Here is a 19,710-nt window from a genome sequence, read left to right as displayed (position 1 = left end):
GTGACCTCTGACTCAGAACAATGAGACTCTAGTCCTCAGCTGTCCTTCCATCCATTCATTTCTTCTTTCACCTGAACTGGAAACTTGAAAAGCCCTCCTTGGCGCATCTCTTTCCTCATCCCCTGCATCTGATCAATCACAGAGTCCTGTGGCATTTGCCACCTAAGCATGCCAAAGTCTATCTCAGCTATCTATGGCTGTTCTGGTTCTGCTACTCCTCAACTGCTGCCTGAACACAGAGACATCCTCCTGACTGGTCTCCTGCCTCCTGCCACATACTTCTTCTGTCCATCCCTCCACCCCCCCAAGAGAAACGAAGCTACCTACAGAGCCATCTACCCACTGGCAATCCCACTAGTATTCCAAGCTTTCTAATAAGGCACACGGAGCCTTCTGCCATCTCGTCCTTGCCCACCTCCCCATCACCAGGTGTCCCCCTTCCCTGGCTCACATTCTATCCTTCACATACCTCATGCCGTCCCTGTCCTCTATGTCATTGTTCCTCCTGTCTCCTATACCTGGAGTGCCAACCCCCTCCCACCCTGATCTGCATTTGCTCGAACAGCGCCTCCTCATCCTTTCAGACCTAGCTCAAGACCAACTCCGGGAAGCCTCCTCTGACTATTTCAGGCTGGTTAGGTGCTTTATCCTCATGGGTGTCCTAATAATACCCTGTACATATCTCTCGCTGCACATGTCACATGGTTTTAGGTATACATATCTCTATGTCTCCCTCTCTTGTGGCCTATAAACTCCCTGAGGGTAAGTGTTCATCTCTGCGTTCCCAGAACTGCTTTAGAAAATAGCACTGGGAATGTAGCAAGGGCATGATACATCCCTGTTGAGACAATGAATGAAAGATATTCTATAACAAATTTTAACATCCATAAAATGGTCAAAAAAACAGAGCTAAAGATAGGCACTCCTTTTGCTTAGTTGACAGAGAAGGGGGGAAAAAATCTAAGTTATGCACCATCTCTTCAATGAATGCACAATTTGAAGAAATGTAGCAAAGGCTTTTATGACATACCATTTTTAGCAAAGCAGATGTTTAAAAGACTAAATTATTTCTTAAATTACTATCAACAGTAAACCCAGTTGAAAATATTATGTCCCTTAAGGGAATTAATTTCTCAGGGTAGTCAGAATGGAAAAGATGAACATTCTGTACTTCTTTTTAAATTATTTTCTTCTTCCTGATATGAATGTACTGTTGTTTAAAAGAAATCATGGGTTCTTTTTATTTTTATTTTCATTGAATCATCTAAAAGAAGCAGTAAAATGGTTTGCCGTTCTTGGGCCACAATTGCCAGGATACAACTTAGAAATTTGATTCGATATACGTGAGATTTCATATGTGCCAGCCATCAGGTATACAACAGTGAGCAGAACACATCTACAGACTTTTGCTTGGTGGGAAAATGACAGGTACTACAGGCATAAATATACAAACCACCCAAGAAAAATAGGAGAGAACTGTGTTTTTCTATTTCCTGATAAAAAAATTATAATTGTTGTTAACGATCACTCTTCAATCAATGATGTCAAAGAATCACATGACCATCTCTGTAACACATGTGTGTACATAAATATGAAAATGGAACACCTAACAGGTTAAATGACTTCTCCAGGATCTGATAAATCAGAAGCTAACTCATACAAGGAAACACAACTAACATGACTCACAAAATGCTCCTCCAATCACTAGGGCCAACCAGTCAAAACATGCAGTGGTGACAACAGTTTGTCACAAAACAACAAGCAGCAAATCTGCACTTAGTCTGATTGTCAGGTAAGGACCTATGGGGTACTTGGGTTTTCAAATCTCCCATTTCTCTCGGATCCTGGTTGACTTTAAAGAATACCCTCCTCACAGGCTCATGTACCTGTTAACGTTTTCCTTGTACTCTTTGGACCAAACTCCTTTGATGAGAAGTCCTGATAAAATCTAGTGACTGGAATGTGTAAGGAAGAGGATTTAAATTTACCTCAAAATTTACATTTCCCAGGGACACTGGTCGGTATGGCAAGATTAATGGAATATTCTAACCCTATTGGTTTGTTCTCCTGGTGTCCAATTCCCAGGACTGCTACCAACTAGCTCTGTGTTCCTCAGTGAGTCTCTTTTCTTTGGACCTTAGCCTTCTCATGGGTAAAGGAGGGAACTGGGCCAGATCACCTCTAAGGTCTGTTCTGATTTTTAAGCAGACCTTTGAGTAAGTTGTTAACATAACTGAGCCTCAGTATCTTCATCTATAAAATGGGGATAAAAATACTACCTTGCAAAGTTATGGGAATATAATTGATAATAAGTAAGTGAACCACCAGACACAATGTCTAGATGAATTTCAGTCCAAGGTATTTTTGCATATGAGAAATCTCAAAACAAATTTGCTACTCAACCATTCAGGGATACCATTTGAAAGGTTATAGATCGACTGGTTTTAACCAATTTCAGGCACTCATATTGCATTGAAAGCTTTATATCCATAACAAATCTAACATACAAATTTAACATCCTTATTTTAAAATCGGGTTTTTTTAAAAAGACAATAGAAGTTTGGCCTCTTGGTGTGAGCTGCAGTTTCATTCATTTCTTGTGTTATACAAAACTTACCAGCCTTGTCTCCAAATCCTTTTTGCTACTTATTAAAAGAAAAAAAGGATTTTCATGAAAACTAAGCAATTGGGCTAGGAAAGAAGGAGGATTATAGCAAAACGCCCTTGACCTTCTCTCAAAAACAGAACGAGGCCCACATTTGAGGAATGCCAAATGATTCTCATTAAAGTAATGAGCATATTTTCAGTGACATGTGTCTGACCAACTTTAATTTAGTTGGCAGGGCTCGTGGCAGCCAGAGACCCAAAAATAACACACAGTTGGCAGTTCCTGCTTAAACACACCTAACAGACGTATTTCACACTGTTTCAAGGATGCCCCACCCTAGACAGATGGGGTGTAAGGTCATATGCAAATTGTTGTGACATGAAACATACATTCCTTGTGACAATACTGACAGGTTGAATTTAATACACTGAGGTCCTCTAGCTCTTCCTTTATAGAATTCACTCTAACTTGAACACATTTGGTTGGTTTCTGCCCCTGCCCCACCTGACAATCTGAAGTTATTTTTAACTTACAACGACTGCTGATAAGCATTTTTCACACACACACGCACACACACAAAAAATCCTTTCAGAAAGAGAAACTATGAAAAAACAAAATACCACTGCATGTCAGTGAGAAGTGGTCAGTCCCTCAGCCAAAGCTATAAATGAATGTCATTTTGGTTTAGAAACAATGAAGTGCTTCATGTATATCAAGTTTTTCACAGTTCTTTCTACAAACAATTTCTCTACATAGTCTTACAAAGAAGTAGACAGGTTAAATTTGTGCTGTGTGTACCTTTGAAAATGTAATCTTCTACATTTCCTACAGAATAAAGTCCATTTCCATAGTTCATGCACAATTAATAGTAACTGAAAACATGCAAGCTATCATTTCATTATACTTCTCCAATAGTCCCACTTTCCCTCAGGGGGAAATTAGCTAAGTGCCCATGCCCTCAACACATATAATTTGATTGGCAAGATGGACATGGACTTAACGAAGTAAAAGATGAAGCTGCAAACTCTGCATAGAGATTATAACAGTAACTACCATGGGTGTTGGCTCTGTTAGAAGCACTTCACACATATTATCTCAATCCTCACAACACCCTTTGGCATAGGTACTATTATTATTCCCATTTTACAAATGAAAAAAATGTGGCGCAGGGAAGTTAAGTGACTTGCCCAAGATCACACAGCTTTTTACATGGGGAACCATGATTTGAACCCAATCAATCTTGCTGCAGTAAGGATTGGAGATAGTCCTGGGTACCAGTTTGAGTTCTACCGCATACTTGCTGGGTGATCTTAGACAGGCTATTTGACTTTTCTGAGCCTAAGTTTTCACATCTGGAAAATGAGAATAACAGTTCCGAGCTCACAGGTTTGTAAGGAGTGCTACACAGGGTATGTTTGCAATGTGCTTGGCACAGTGTCTTCAGCATGGCTAGCATCTGCCATCAGTGGAATAGCACATTAAAACATTTTTTACTAAGAGGCTACCTTTTGACTACCTTCCCTACTTGCCTCACTGACTTGTAAGGCACCATTGCAAGAAAATGCAGCTATATTGGGTGCGATTGGGGGCTGCCAGCCCTCCCTCCCCTCACTCTGCTATGTCCCTAGAAGTAATAAGATTTCAATACGTGAAGCCATGGGATAAAAGCCTTCCATGTCAGTTCAACATCACTTGTGGAATTATTTATTGATTGCCTGCCATGTACCAAGCACTGTGCTAGGCACTGTGGTAACTAAACTGCTAAGACTCAGCCCTACCATCAAGGAGCTTGCAACCCCATTGGGGGAAACACATGTGAAAAATCTAATACCCAGTGATAGAGTTTGGATGTGTTGTCCCCACCAAAATTCATATGGAAATCAAATCCCCAATGTGGCAGTGCTGGAAGCTGTTCTGAGTCATGGGGGCGGATCTCTCATGAATGGATTAATGCTCTCTCCAGGGGGTGGGAGTCCTAAGTGAGGCCTCACTCTATTAGTTCTCATGAGAGCTGTTTGTATCAAAGACCCTGGCACCTCCCCTCTCTCTCTCTCTTGCTTCCTCTTGCCATGTGATCTGCTCGTACCCACCGGCTGCCTGCAGCTTTCCACCATGAGTAGAAGCAGCCTGAGGCCTGTACCAGATGCAGCTGTCCCAGAATAGTAAGCCAAATAAACCTCTGTTCTTTATAAATTACCCAGTCTCAGGTGTTCTGTTATAGCAACACAAAACAGACTAATACACCCAGCATGCAATCCAGGCCATCTGTTGTACGAAGCCAGGGGAGAGGTGGCAGCTAAGTGAATGCACAGCCATGGTGCCCACACTGTCTGCACCGCCCAAACCATTGGGCCACACTGAGTCCCAACAAGTCTGTGCCTTACCAAATTCTCTGAGCATCCATCTCCCTCTGCATCTTCAGCCCAAAGCCACAGTAGTTCCCTCTTACCCTCAGGGGATACGTTCCAAGACCCCTAGGGGAAGCCTAAAACTGAGGATGGTACCAAATACTATATATACTGGGTCTTTTTTGTACATACATACCTACAATAAAGTTTAATTTATAAATTATGCACAGTAAGAAATTAACAACAATAATAATAAAACAGAACAATTATAACAATATACTATAACAAAAGTTATATGAATGTGGTGTTTTTCTCTCTCAAAATATCTTGCTGTTCTGTACTCACCTTCCTGTGATGATGTGAGATGATAAAGTGATGAGATTAAGGGATCTGAATGACATGGGCATTGTGATTGCCCCCGACTGTGGGCGACGTAAAGCACGGAAAGTGAAACCACGGAAAAGGGTGAACTACTGTACAACACTGACATTTTGCCTTTGGTGACTCTCAAATGCTCCACTATAATAAGGCTTCCAACCACAGTCTGCACAGGCAGGCCAACATCTGATGTGAAGGTCACTATCCTGAACACAGTCTAGCACATTCTTTATCTTAAGGGGCCCAGCATTACAAGGCTTCCTAGTAGAAACCTTGTGTTTGAAGAAGTGTCAAGTTAGATTTTTAATGGTGGGTGGAAATCTAAAGCAGTTATTCATACTTCAGAAGAAGCCTGAGTTAAGATAAGATAGCCACATTTTTTTTTAGAAGGATAAAGCTGAAGGACTAGAGACAAATACTGAGGCTTCCTGAGTTAGTTCTTAGCCAAAAAGTCAAGGACCAAAAAATTATGATTTCCCACTTGTGCATGAATTTTAGATGTTGAAAAAAGTTGCACCAAATTTTGGCTACTCAGCCCTTTGTCCTAGTCAGCTAATGATAATAATGCTGTATACCAAAAAGACCACAAAAAGATCTCAATGGCATTCAACAAAAAACATTCATTTCTTGCTAACACATCTGTGGGGCAACTGGGGTGACTGCTCCATGTGTCACATCCCAGAATACATGATGTCACTCAAGCCACTCAAGGAGAAGTGGCTACCCAAGAAATGCTCTTTTCATGCAGCTCCATTTTTTCTCAACAGTTAAGTAAATGAGCCCCCAGGAGTTTAAGTTATTCATCCAAGACATGGATGAGTATGCTGCTCTAGCAGAATTAGAATTCAAATCTACTTCTGGCCCTCTGTGGTTTCTACCCTGAGCAACTACCCTGCATCTCTAATAATCACACCCCCTAATTATGCTTCCTTGCAGATATCAGTTCACTCCAACAAAGACCAGACCCAACATTACCTCAGCTGTTTGCATGATCACAGTGTTTAACATTTGTTTGGGATCTTCTGCAGTGTTTTTACAAGCTATTTTTACTACTACTACACTAATAAATTATTTATGGTGGGAAACCTAAATCAGAAAAGCCTGGCTACTTGAAAACAGATTTTATTAAAAACATCTCCCTCCCTGTCCAGTGTGCAGCCTCCCAGGGCACACACAGTTTCTTTCCCTACTCTGAGCCTTAAAGATTGAACAGAGTCAGTGGAAGAGAAGATATTGATGGCTGCACAGAAAGAAGTACTGAAGGATTGAGTTTAAAGCTAATTTCTGAGCATGTGATTTTTACTCTGTCGCTACTACCCTGTGCAATCCCATGGATCAGGCTGTAAAGCATGGTAACCAGAGTGATGAAGTGCAAGAAGCCACCTGGTGCCACAGCCTCCCAGATTCATCCATTTATTCATACAACAAATGGCTATTGAAGGCCTACTCTGGGCCTGGCAAGGTGCTAGCATGCCGCTGGAACAAGACGGACCAGTTCTCAGGGAGTTTGCAGTCTGCAGAGAGGGGTAGATTGTTAGGGGGGTGGGGGCGGGGGAGCGGGGAAGGTGAAAGCAAACAGGGTGGTTTTCAGATTGTATGAAGGGTTGTGAAGAAAGTAGCCGTGTGGTCCTGTTTACGTGGTCACCGGCTTAACCCCTCTCTGGGCCTGTGGTCCCCACACCTGGAAAACAGGATCCCCGCCACGTTGGCCCTGCGTTAGGTGGATTAGGTTAATAAGTTAAGCCTGCACTCGCGCGGGGCACCTCCTGCGCACTGAAAGCATCCCCTGCAGTTCCTTTGGTTGGTGGGTGGGCATTCCGGGACCCCTTCCCTTCACTGTCACCAAGACGAAAACAAAACTCCTGGCCTGATATTCCCCTGGAAGGTCTCAGCGAGAGGATGCCGAACTGGGGGAAGGGCAGGAGGGGACTGCCCCAGCGCGCCACAGCGAGGTGTGGACAGTGAACGAAGTCAGTAGACCCCTGTCCTGCTCCCTGGTGGCGCCGTGTCCGGCCAGGCGCCGCCGACACAGGCGCTGCTCGCTTAGGGTGCTCGGGGTGGGATGGGGGACTGTCCCTACTCTCCGGTCCCACCCCTTGGGGACCAGATGCCGCCCGGGCCTCCCTCTCCTTCCCCTTCCGTAGCCGCTCCAGGAGGCAGGCCTGAGAGAGGACTTGTTAATGACAGCTCGGGGGCGGGTGGAGTGGGCGGCTGTCCCTCCTCCCCACCCCGCCGCGCTGCTTCCCCTCCTGCCCCCGCCTTCGACCCCAGGGCCTTAGAGCGGGATTCGGAGTGAGAGAGGCCCGGAGGCTGCGCCCCCTGCCCGACCCCTGGCCGCGCCGTGCTCGGCCCCCGCTCGGCCGACACCCCCGGAGGGCTCATCTGACCGAGGAGCTTGATTCTGACAGCTCGGGGGGGGGGGGGGGCTGGCCGTCCTCCGCACGCCCGCCCCGCGGTGACCCAGACGCCGCTCCGGCCTCCTCCCTGCACCTCGCCGGGGCCGCGGCAGCTGCGCCCTGGGGCGGGGAGGGCGCGGAGGTGCCAGGGCCGGAGGGGCGGTGGGAGACCCGGCCCGGCAGCGCCTGTTCAAGTTTCCACCGGCGCGCGGTTGTGCAACCGCGAGAGGATCGGGAACCGCGGGCGCCTCGGAAAACAAGCCGAGCCCATAAACAAAGCCACGTGGCCTCGGGGCCGGGGGGCCGGGCCAAGAGCAGGCGGCTCTTCCGGCAACAAAGAGCCGAGGCCCGCGGCCGGGGATAAATACTGCGGCTGGGACAGCCACGCAGCACTCCGGGGAGCCCGACGCGCGGTGCGACCCTCCCCAGCGCCCTCTGCGAGCGCGGGTCCCCGCTCCGCTCCCCCAGACCCGCGGCCCTCCACGCCGGTTGCCTGCACCTGCCCCCCTCGCAGGCCCCTGCACCCCGAGCGTCCGCCCAGGCGGTGCGTCCCCGAGGCCGACAGGCCGGTCCGGTCTATCAGTCGGTCCCGTCCGCTCGCGGTGCCATGCCATTCCTCGGGCAGGATTGGCGGTCCCCCGGGCAGAGCTGGGTGAAGACGGCCGACGGCTGGAAGCGCTTCCTGGATGAGAGAAGCGGCAGCTTCGTGAACGACCTCAGCAGGTGAGGGGACCTGCCACCGACTTCCTGGCCCGCAAAACCGACCCGGGCTTGTCTGGGGGGCGCAGGGCAGGTGAATGAGGGACGGGCAGGGCTGGGACAGGGTGAGGAGGGGGCACCCTGACCAGGGTGATGGGATGAGTCGCCCAGATTCTGCAGAGGTCGCCAGAGCACGGGAGACAGGGAATTGGGTTTCTCTTATTGTTCAAGGTCAGCGTCTCCAAGTGGACACGACTCCTTACAGAACCCAGGATTCCTCTGAGAATCTGATGATAATCGCCGATCTTGTCCCCAAACGCTCAAAATTAAGCACACACTTTAGGGGTCCCTGCCTTAAGGACCCCGGAGTCGCCCGCTTTGCGCGTGCGGGGACGCGGGCGAGCGGGCTGCGCGCCTTTCGCCGCCCGGGTCAGAGCGTCCAAGCGCGGTGGGCACAAGTCTGGTGACCGGATTGGACGCGGTCGCGCCCGGAGCGCCTCCAGGCTCTTCCCACACACAGGCGACCACGGAGTGGGCAGGGAGGATGAGTAACCAGGAAGGGGCAGCGGCGCTTGCGGAGCGGTGGCGACAGCGGCGGCTGCAGATGCGGAGGGGGGAAGGGAGGCGGGGGTGAGGCTCGCAGCCCTGTGCTCCTGGGATCACGAAGCCCTTGCACCTGTCCCCTCAGAGGCCCTTTCGACCAGTCTTCTGCATAGTGAGCGCACTCCCGTTTCAAGTGGTGCCTGTCGGCTGCGGAAAGCCCACCTGGCCCGGGAGAGCCTCTGGGTGTGAGGTCTCCCCTGGGCTCTGTCGGTCTGGTGGGAAATCGCAGGTCCGTGAGCTCTGTGCTCGGCTGCGTTCGTAAGACAAGCGCCGACCAATAAATTAGGTGGTCTGGAGTGTGTCAGTCCGCGACCTCGACAGTCACTCCCTGAGACCCGCCATTTAGCCCACGTGAGGAGGGCGGTGAAAGTGGGTCCAGGGGGGATCAGAGCAGCCGGGGTCACCCTTGGGTGCCTTTTCCTGCAGCCTTTGGTTAAAACCACCAGCCTCTGTGCCGTTACATTGACTTCAATGGAGAGTTCTGTAACTGGGCCAGGTTCCCACTTACTGAGATTTACCAGTGGTTGTTTGGATGAAGCCTTGGCAATAAATTTTAAGAAAACTATCAAGAAAATGTGGTTATTTTGGCAGCTTGACCGCCAGAGCCTCCCATTTGTTTGTGATTTGTAATGTATTAAATTTCCTTTGTCTCCCAATGGAAAGAAACAAATTATTTAATCCTGGGGTCTGTCAGGAGAGACAAGAACATATTAACCTTTATGTTCAAGATACTTAAGACCTTCCCAGGGGAGTACTATAAAGAAATTTTACTTACAGAAAATCAGATCATTTATGTGCAGAAAAAATGAAAAGACCAACTGCTATCACCAGACTATTATGTCTTTTAGGGACTCGAGTTACCAATTATGCTTATTCTCCCTCAATAAAATGGGCAGGGGTAGAGTAGAAGATTTCTTCCTCCTCCCTGTTCCTAGGAAACGTGATCTACTGTTTTGATACTTTATTTCTGTGTAAGAGTTCAGATGTGCAGTACTGGTCAGAGGAGCTGTGTCACGGTGGCACACCCGAATATAACTGTAGGATACTCCTCAATGGGGACCAGACTACTGGGCTGGGGGGCGGGATGTAGAGCCTCTGGTTCCTATTAATACTTACCCTTTATCTGCTCCAGGAGATAAACCGGTTTCCATTCTCCTTTAGAAATAGTGGTGCCTCTTTATCCACAGTATAGAAGATCTGAAATGGTTTTAACTTACCACAAAAGTTTAGATAGCCTGGGATCAGGTAACTTCCCACCCCTCTGTCCCCTTCATGAGTCTCCTTTCTTTCCTCCCACTTCACACTGTCTGCACTGGAACTGTCACAGTCATCATCATCACCGCAAATCGTGATCAATATAGTAACCACCTTTGGCGCTTTGATGATGAGTCAGAGTTTAGGAATCCTTTGGTAACCTCCTAGCAAAGCAGCTGGCTGTTTGCAGGGGGTTTTTTGTTTTTTGTTTTTTCCCAGCAACTGCAAACAATCCCTTCCCTACTTAGCATGAGAAGTCTGCTAACTTCTTAAAAGCAGTTGGCCTTCTGAGGGCTGGGTTTATAAGCTCAAATATCCCCACTGTTTTCAACCTCGGTGACATTGCACTGTGATGTCAGCTCTGGGCTGAGCACCTGCCTACAGAGGTGAAGTTGAATGCCTCTCCTGTTACGAGAAAACAAAAGGCAAGCCCTTAATGAAGGGTGGGGTAGACTGTAAAACAGAGGACGACAGAGACATGGTATGCTTCTCTGATTCTACATACCATTGTGTGAGCTGCCCAAACGAGAGCAAGAGGGAGGGATGAAGGGTGCATTGGGTGGTTGTCAGCCTGGGGTTATTGTGTGGTGTTGACCAAGGCTCGTCTGCACAGCACACCTATTCTGGACTCTGTTGGCTATTCTCTCCCGTCCAGCACCCTGTCCTCTTCCAACAGCAGAATGTTACAAATCCCATCACAGCCAAGTAACCAGGACTGAGATCACGGGAGGATTTAAGATAAGCTTAAAATAGGGCCCCTTCTCAAAAAGTTGAAACATTATATAAGATAGAATGGGATTGGCAAGTGTTAAAATTGGTGGGGCATATTAAAATTTTAAGGAAAGAGCTCCGCATGAATTGGGGTGATCCCAGAATGCTTTGAGGAAGTGGTGGTTGAGGCACCCAGCACAGCCCCCCTCACCAACAACCCCCTCCCCACCCCAACCCCAGGGTGAGTAAGCTCCACGAACCTTGGCCACCCTTATCCAAGCCTACACCTCTGCAGTTGAAAACTCACTCACATGATGCTTTACTGTATCACTAAGGCTGGACCAGGAAGAGGGAAGTTTACCTTGGTGCCCTAGATAAAAATAATAGTTAAGATTTTATGAGTGTTCACTGTGTACAAGGCACTGTTCTAAGAGTTTTATACACTAGGCTGTCTTACCAGCATAATCCAGGTACTAGCCTTGTGGGTTTGGCAATCTGGATATGCGTGAGAGCAAATTAGCATAGCAATCTCACTGCCTTAATCAAGTCTATATAACTACAACTATGGCCTTTGGGTCAGGTCATGGCTTTCTTAAATGGTTTTTATTGCAAATGAAATGAGAAATTGAGGGTTTTTTGTTTTTGTTTTTGTTTTTCTTTTCCTCCTTTGCTGCCAGAATGGTCTTATTTGAGGTCTACTTTGAAATCCTTTCATCTTTTCTAAAGTTGTCTTAAAGTATCTTGGCATGTGTTTGACGGTCGTTTGAGGCTGATGGGGGGTGCAGAGTCCTTTTCTTATTCTAGGCCTGTGCCTATAAAAATCAAGATTAGTAAGAACTGACTGCAAAATAGCAACTTGCTGCCTATTACTGAATTTAGTGAGGAAAGCAGCCTCATTGAGATGGTAAAATTAAATGTTGCCATTCCTAAATGGTGGTGGTTTTTCTTGTTAAAAACTTCAGTTGTAATTTTCCATTGGCTTTGCATTTCCTTGAAATGGGCATAATTGAGCTCTCAAAATAGCCTCTAACTGAATATATTATTGCTTAAAAGAAAACATATAAGCAGGCAAAACAAATAAACCCCATAGCTCTTTCTTCCAGGCCCTACCTCTGGAATCCAAAACCTAATACCAAATGAGAAGTATAAGGTTTCTTTGGTTCAAACTTGTCTACATTCTACAGTGAGAGAGCATCATCAATTAGGTAAAATTCTGCTTAAACTAGCTTTTGAAATGAGTCACTTGGGCTTAAAGCAGGTTATTGTAGCTTCTGTGAAGAAAGCAAGTGCTCAAACTTTTTTGAAGGATGTTTTCAGTTAGAAAAGAATAAGATGAAATATAAACATTTTACATTTCTAAGGAATAGTCATAATCTATGGCTGAAGGTCTGAAAATTTTCTGCTGAACCTAGTGATTGAGAATAAGATGCTTCATTTTATGGTTCTTTATACTCGATGTGTAATATATACTGCAGATTTTTGTTGTCTGGGGGAAGGTGCTTGCTTTAAAAAGCCTTCCTGTGATATGTTTGCACACAGAGTGTTCGAGCTCTCTTTCTAAAGCTGTTCTTGGCTTTGGTACACCATGGACCACTCACTCAAGTGGCCTTCCATCTTTTTCTCTTTTCCTCAACTTTGCTTGAAATTTCTTCAGTTAGCCTCAGGGACTTGGGGTTCTGTCTTTGTTCCACCCTTCTCTTCCTGCTGACCTTGGAGCAGATACTGGACTAGTCAGTAATTTTGTACCCCTGTAGTCATGCAAGTAGACAAACACACTCGCGTGTGACACAAAGCCTGGCCATAAACATTCCCCTTGGCTTGCTTAAGAAAATGCCTCTGAGAGAAGACATTTCTGTAGTGCTCTCTCTGAAACCTAAAAAGATTAAGTTTCCATGAAGGAAAAGGAGCAGGCTAAAGATATTAAGAAACTCAGGAATAATCATGATCTTTGAAGGAAGAATAACAAATAATTGATTATCCATTAAGTTTATCCCCATGGGTCTGGAAAAGCAACACTGAGTATTTTGTTGCTGATATCACATGTAAGCATTTTAGCAAGATACTATACTAATTGAAGTGTTACTTGAGAGACTTGTAACAAAAGGATACTGGAAACTGTTTCAAACCCTCTTTTTTCTTCTACCATTTACACAATGCGAATGGAATACAGAATTGCAGGTGTACCTCATTTAACCCAACAGACGTGTGTCCAAGAAAAGATATAAACCAAATGACATTTTAAATTCAGCAGAGGAACTCGGAAAGTTAAAGGAATCTAATATATTGGTGGTGCAGCAAAAGCCCCCTAATTTATGTTTTACCAGTTGGCACTATAAACCGTGCCTTATGTACCTCATGGGGGTTGAGGAAGGTGGGGAACTATCTTCTCATTATACCTCAATATTTCTCCTGCATCCTTTCTATGGAAACTATTCAGAGATTTACTTTGGAGTTACATTGTAAGCTAGAATAGAACTCATCAGCCATCAGCCCCCAAATTATAGCTCAGCCTACTGAGGGAAATATGCACCTGGCCCAACTTGAACCTGCCCATCCTTCAAGGACCTATGAATTGGACAGGTACATTCAATGTCTTTTCAGCGCTTATAAATTTATTAATTATTAATTTACCTGGTTTCAGTTAGGACCAAGGCCTTCACCTCAAAGCATGATGCTTAGTGTTTGTTAGTCAAGGAACTACCTAAAACCTAAACAAATAGCATAAACACACTAAACGACTCCTAGAACTGAAGTTTTTAAGTCAGATTTTTGTTAATGTGATCATGTTTTACAGATACGATAGGAGCATGCTAGTTAAAAGAAGCTTGGATACACTTTAAATGAGTGAATTGCATAGTATGTGAATTATATCTCAATAAAGCTGTTTTTTTTTAAAAAAAAAAAAAAAAAAGCAGCAGCTTGGTGTGGATGCTTCTGCAAAATGAAGGCATCCTGTATTACAGTGATAACAGTAATCACCCCTCCCCCCTTATCATTTTGCTTAAAGTAATATTGTAGTACCCAGTTTTGCTCTTAAAGAGTCTAGTATTGTATATCAAATTACAATAGCAGGCACTGTTAGGAAATTCAAAAGAAGTAGAAATCCCCATCCCTGCCTTCCACACAGATGTGACAATATTTCCTCCTGGAAGAGAGAAACCTATATAGACTTCTTTTGAGTGGTTATTTTATTGTTGTATTTTGTCTGAGAAGCATGTGTGTTTGTGTGTTTTATAACCCATAAGTTATTTATAGAAACAGCTCAGATTAAAATATAGCTGTTACATCTCACCCTCTCTTGTCTTCTGTTATTGGTAGTTACTGCAACAAGGAGGTATACAATAAGGAGAATCTTTTCAACAGCCTGAACTATGATGTTGCAGCCAAGAAGAGAAAAAAGGACATGCTGAACAGCAAAACCAAAACTCATTGTAAGCCACTGGTTTTGAACTTAAGAAGAAAGCTGTTTGGAGATAGTTATAGTTGGATCATGGGGGGATGGGGGGGCAGGGGACACTCTTTCCGTGTTAGACATCTGCCTTAATGTTTACTGTGTCACTGGCAAAGGTTACTGATCTTTGCAGGCAGAAACCTGGCTGTGAATTTTACAAGCAAGATTAACATGTTCTTTATAACCTTGTTTATAAGTCATTTGCTAGTTGGAGTGTTTGTTTTTTGTTTTTGGGGTTTTTTTTTTTTTTTTTTTTTTCCTGCTTGTCACTTGTATTTCTCCTAGGTAACATAGTTTTACAATGACAGGATCAGCTGAATCAATTCCAGTATGAGCTTTTATTTTGAACTTTGTTTTGAGGCTTTGAAAATAGATTTGTTTCCCCCCTTCCCTTTTATAAATAATGTAAACATTTCTAGAGGCTGTATGTATTAGCCAAGAATATGAAGTTCTATTAATAAGCATGAATTACAGATTATTTTAGATTAATCCATCTGTACTATATAGTTTCCTCATGTTATCCATTCTATTTCTACTTTCTATGGGCTTGCATAAGTTTTAGGTTTGGCATTTAAAACAAACTTGTACTTGGGTAGTAGATTTTTTAACTTGGAGCTTTGGTATCTATCGAAGATTTGGAGTGCTTTAGATAAAGCAAATTATAACTCCAGTACTTATACACTGTAGAAGTTAAGCATTTGCATCCTCTTAGATTACCAGTAGAGTCTTTGTATTTTTTGTCAAAACTTTTCAAACTGTGAAATAAATGAAAAAGAAGCATGTTTAAAATTGTAGGCATGTTACAAATTTTAAAGCCATTTATATTTTTTATCTCTGTAGATTTCCACCAAGAAAAATGGATCTATGTTCACAAAGGAAGTACTAAGGAGGTAAGCTTCCATTCATTTACTAAACAGTTAACACTTAGCCTTATACCTCCTTGGTAGGGTGGGGGAAATTGGGCAACAATATTACTTCAAATCGTAACTATCTTCTTGGGTGTGGGTGGTGGTGGCTAGCAGCTACCAACCAGCCAGCCATCAGAGCCTGGGACTACAGAGAAAGAGAGATGAAGTGTCACTAGTTGGATACCCCAATCACTCAGTGAGATTATGTATGTAAAAGTGCTTTATAAAGATTAATATGCCCATCTCAATCATGTTATTATAAAGTCCTGGATTTTGCCTAAGAACAGTACCTTCCTCTTATTCTAGGATCTCTTCAACTTGGTTAAGTTTTAGCCCAGGCAGGGTCAATCACTAAATATAGCAGAAGTTTTCAGTGCCTGCTTAATGCAAGATGCTGGGACAGATGTCGGAGGGGACATTATAATGACTACAATCGTATGGCACTTATAAAACCTTTTTTTGTACATTTTCTTTCTGCGCAGGCATTTGCTCAGATAACTAGCATACAAGGCAGAATGATAGATGTAATTTCTATCGCTGTCAAGAACTTCAGAGAACATCTAGTTCCTTTTGTGGTTTGAGGTCCAGAGAGGGTCAGTGATGCACCCGAGACCACCCAGGAACTTGGAGCAGAGCTGGGACTATGAGCCAGGGCTCCACATTCCCAATTCCTTGGGCTTTCATAGGTATAAGATCAAATCTTCCTTTGCTTTCTCACGAAACTTTAAAAATGCTTTTGATGATCACAATGAGAAAAAAAGCACTATCAATACAAGGCGATGTGGTGACAGTTGTCACAGGTCAATCTGATTCTCCTCCAGGAGTATGTTACAGTCACCAACCACCATGATCTCCCACATCATCTATCCAGCTCCCAGTATTTCCTTGATAAGCAACTACTTATGATTTCCCCAGAGTAGTGTATGCAGAGAGCAAGGGCCCAGATGGTACAAGTCACAAAAAGTGGTGTTTAACATATGAGTCACTGACTTAGGCAGTTGCCAGCTGTGTTCCCCATCTTGGTGGCTCATAAGGATTTATGGGCACAGGAAAGAAGCCAATGGCCCCAGGTTACCTAAGACGGGCAACAAGCTTGTTCAGTAGAGTCCAATTGGATTATTCTAGAGAGTGACCTCTGCATGGCAGGAGTAACCTCTGCACCTCTGTTTTCACATTCAGCGCCATGGATACTGCACTTTGGGGGAAGCTTTCAACAGACTGGACTTCTCAACAGCCATTCTAGATTCGAGAAGATTTAACTATGTAGTACGGGTAAGTCTCAAAAACCCAAAGGTTTATCCCTCTTTCTCTCAAGTTGAATCATCTCTTCTGGTTGTCCTGAAGTAGTTTCCCAAAAAAGTAACATCTGAGGATTTTGAGGCAAGCAGGTAACAGACTTGTCAACCTCCCTCTTTCTCAGCGTACTTCAAGATCTCAGGTGGATCCTGTTAGGATGTCCCTGAGATTGGCCCCGACAGACAGGGACCGCCATAACACCTCAGGGAGTCAGTCAGTGAGTGAATCAGTCCCCTCAAGTGAAATTTCACTCCCAGCCCCTTCCAAGCCCACCCTGTGGATAACTGGGAACACATTGCAGGCAGCACAGGCCCTGACCGCAGCATTAGCTCGGGAACTGGGAAGCAAGTGCTAAAGCACTTTGGCTTGTTTTACAAACCTCTGCACCTCTGACTGTTTCGTTGTCCCGCTTCAGCTGGCTCTGGGTGACCCCAAGGCGTTTTTGGTCACAAAACTGGATGAGCTCAAAGCACCTCCATGTTTCCTTCCCGGGACTGCCTTCCACCTCCACCCGCTGTGATAACAATATTCAGTCCTATATCTACCCAAAGCTTGAAACTGCCTTTTTGGGTTGCTTTCCATTTTAGACCTTATTTTGAAAAAAAAAAAAAAAAAAAAGTAATGAGTTTTAGCCAAATATTAATGATGGAAGTAGTAAAGCAAATAAGTTTAGCCATGACTTTCAGGTCACTGATTCTTCTTAATTGGTTTATTGTTATTGTTTTTCCCCCAAAGCTCCCTTGTATATTTTTGTCAGTGGTTCAGCCTGGGAGGTAGCAGCTGTTTGGGTTTTAGGATCCAAAGGAGGAGGGAATTTTCTCCCTGTGGGTGTTGGTTGGTTTGGTTTTTATTTTCTTTTTCCTGGGTTGTTGGGCTTCTCAGTGCCATGTCCCTGAGTCAGATGATTGCAAAAGCACAGCCAGAGCGATGACATTCAAGCCCCCTTGAGGCCTGGATCATTCACCTGTCATCTGGACAGATGCAGGCATGGCCGTCCAAACTGACCTGATAAAAACCCAGGCCTGCAAGAAGCAGGTTAGAAGCTCTGAGCTGAGCACATGACCACATGAACAGATCTTCCCACTCTTCAGCCAAGCCCTTATTCCACCCAAAAGGAATAAAAATAAGAGATGTTCTCAGGTGAGATGTTCATGTCATTCAGTGTGACTCTGCCAGTCTAAGGAGGTCACCACCTCATCCTCCTAGTGCCCACAAACTAGCCCAAGCTGGTTGGAAATGGGCCACGGAAGATCTGGAAACTTTTGTTGCTAAGAATATGAATAGTTTCCATCTCCTGCATGTTAGACGAAGACATAGTTGGAAGACGTAGAGGAAGATCTGATGTCTTGTTACAGGCTGATAATCAAAGTGGTCAGTTTTTAGATGGTTTTTCTTCCCACCTACTTTTTCTTTCACAGAAAGTAAAATAAAATGAAGGAACAAGGATCATAATAGTGAAAATCTATTTCACACAATTATATGCATTTCACTTTTCCTCCTTTCAATAACCCGAGGAATTATAAGAACATTTATTATCTCTGTTTAAACAAATGGCAGTTCAGCAAGGTAGAATGACTTGTCCAAAGTCACAAAGCTTCATAAGTGACAAAATCAGGATTTCAAACCTGGGCAGTCTTAGAGTCCACACCTTTAACTGTTACAGCAAGTTCTACATTAGTGGAGGATTTAAAGTAAAATGGCCTGAGTCAGACGCTAGCTCTAATACTTTCAAGCTGTTCCAGCCTCTCTACATCTTGGTTTCCACCTCTGAAAGAGTTGGTTACCTCAATTCATTGAGTCGCTGTGAAACTCAGTGATACATTATATATGGAAGTACTTTGCAGACTAGAATCCACTATGGAAAGTCAACTACCACTATTTATAATTACCTACTTACTGAAACTATTATTGATTCCCCATAAATTTTCAATTTAGTTGATAGAAAACCTTTTCAATTTCGTTGATAGAAATGTCTTTCTACTTAAAAATAACTAACTAGGGAATCTGGCACTTGATAAGACTCACCACACAGACCTTGTGTCTGATACTAATTGTAAAATGTATCATGAGCACTTTCTCTTAAATAATCTTAAAGTCAAAGAAACTGCTGAATGATTTCAAAGTTTAGGTTCAGAAATAGTGGAAAAATATTTTTGTTTTGGAAAGAACATCCTTTTTTCCCCTTCACTGTTAGAGTGCTCTATAATTTGAGAAATAATATGTTATTTTTATAAAGAACTTAAAACATTTAATGATAGGCACCATGTTTTGAGGTTTTTCTTCTTAGGAACTCAATATACTTCTCATATGTTCGTCTTATCCTTAAACCAACTCTGCAAAGTAGCTTTCCAGTATATTACCCCCATCTTACGACTTTGACCTAATGGAGTTTTAATGCTACAGTGATTGCTTGGTTTCACCAAGGAGCTAAACCAATTTTAATGTCATTTGGGGGGGGGGGGGAAACAACAATAAGTGTAAAGCCTTTAAAGCCAAAGTACATTTTTAAAAAATTTGTTATGTTCATGCTGACTGTCATCTTCCAAAACAGGGACACGCAGAGGTAATAAAAGAGATGGCCAACACTGCTATCTCAATGTTATTATTTGTATTAGTTGGAATGAAAATTTCATGAAATTTTTGGAATAAGAAAATTTTTTACTATAAATTGGAAAGGCTTTTACATAGCATTAATATGTGATTGTAATTGGCTTTAAGCTTCACTCGCTGTTCCTGCTTCCTCCCTACATGGCTTAAATACAACTTTAGTAGGTATTCTTGTTTGTTTGGTTTTTTGTGGGTCTTTTGGGGGATCAAAGGCGACAGCTGGCCAGTACAGGGATCTGAACCCTTGACCTTGGTGTTATCAACCCAACACTCTAACCAACTGAGCTAACCTACCAGCCCAGCTATGTGTTTTAAAGATGATTTAAAATCTTCAGAGGCAGCAACTTACATATTTGTGGGAAGGCCATTTAAAAAAATAGTTTACCTTATACCTCAAGACCAACACATTTTGGAAATTCCCCTGGGAAACTAGAAAGGATTCCAGGGGCTG

General features: G+C 44.0%; 1 protein-coding gene across 1 annotated transcript in view; it reads left to right on the top strand.

Annotated features, from left to right (window-relative positions):
• Positions 1–7,882: 7,882 nt before the first annotated feature.
• Positions 7,883–19,710, top strand: part of FBXO32 (F-box protein 32) — a 32,616-nt gene continuing 20,788 nt past the window's right edge. The window contains exons 1-4 of the mRNA XM_063080145.1: positions 7,883–8,453; positions 14,316–14,428; positions 15,289–15,338; positions 16,536–16,628. Of these exons, the coding sequence (XP_062936215.1) occupies positions 8,338–8,453; positions 14,316–14,428; positions 15,289–15,338; positions 16,536–16,628 (372 nt within the window). The 5' untranslated portion in view covers positions 7,883–8,337. The remainder of the gene's footprint in view (positions 8,454–14,315; positions 14,429–15,288; positions 15,339–16,535; positions 16,629–19,710) is intronic.

Source organism: Cynocephalus volans, chromosome 15, assembly GCF_027409185.1.
Source record: "Cynocephalus volans isolate mCynVol1 chromosome 15, mCynVol1.pri, whole genome shotgun sequence".
NCBI classification, from domain to species: domain Eukaryota; kingdom Metazoa; phylum Chordata; class Mammalia; order Dermoptera; family Cynocephalidae; genus Cynocephalus; species Cynocephalus volans.
This window is presented reverse-complemented; position numbering and strand designations above follow the sequence as displayed.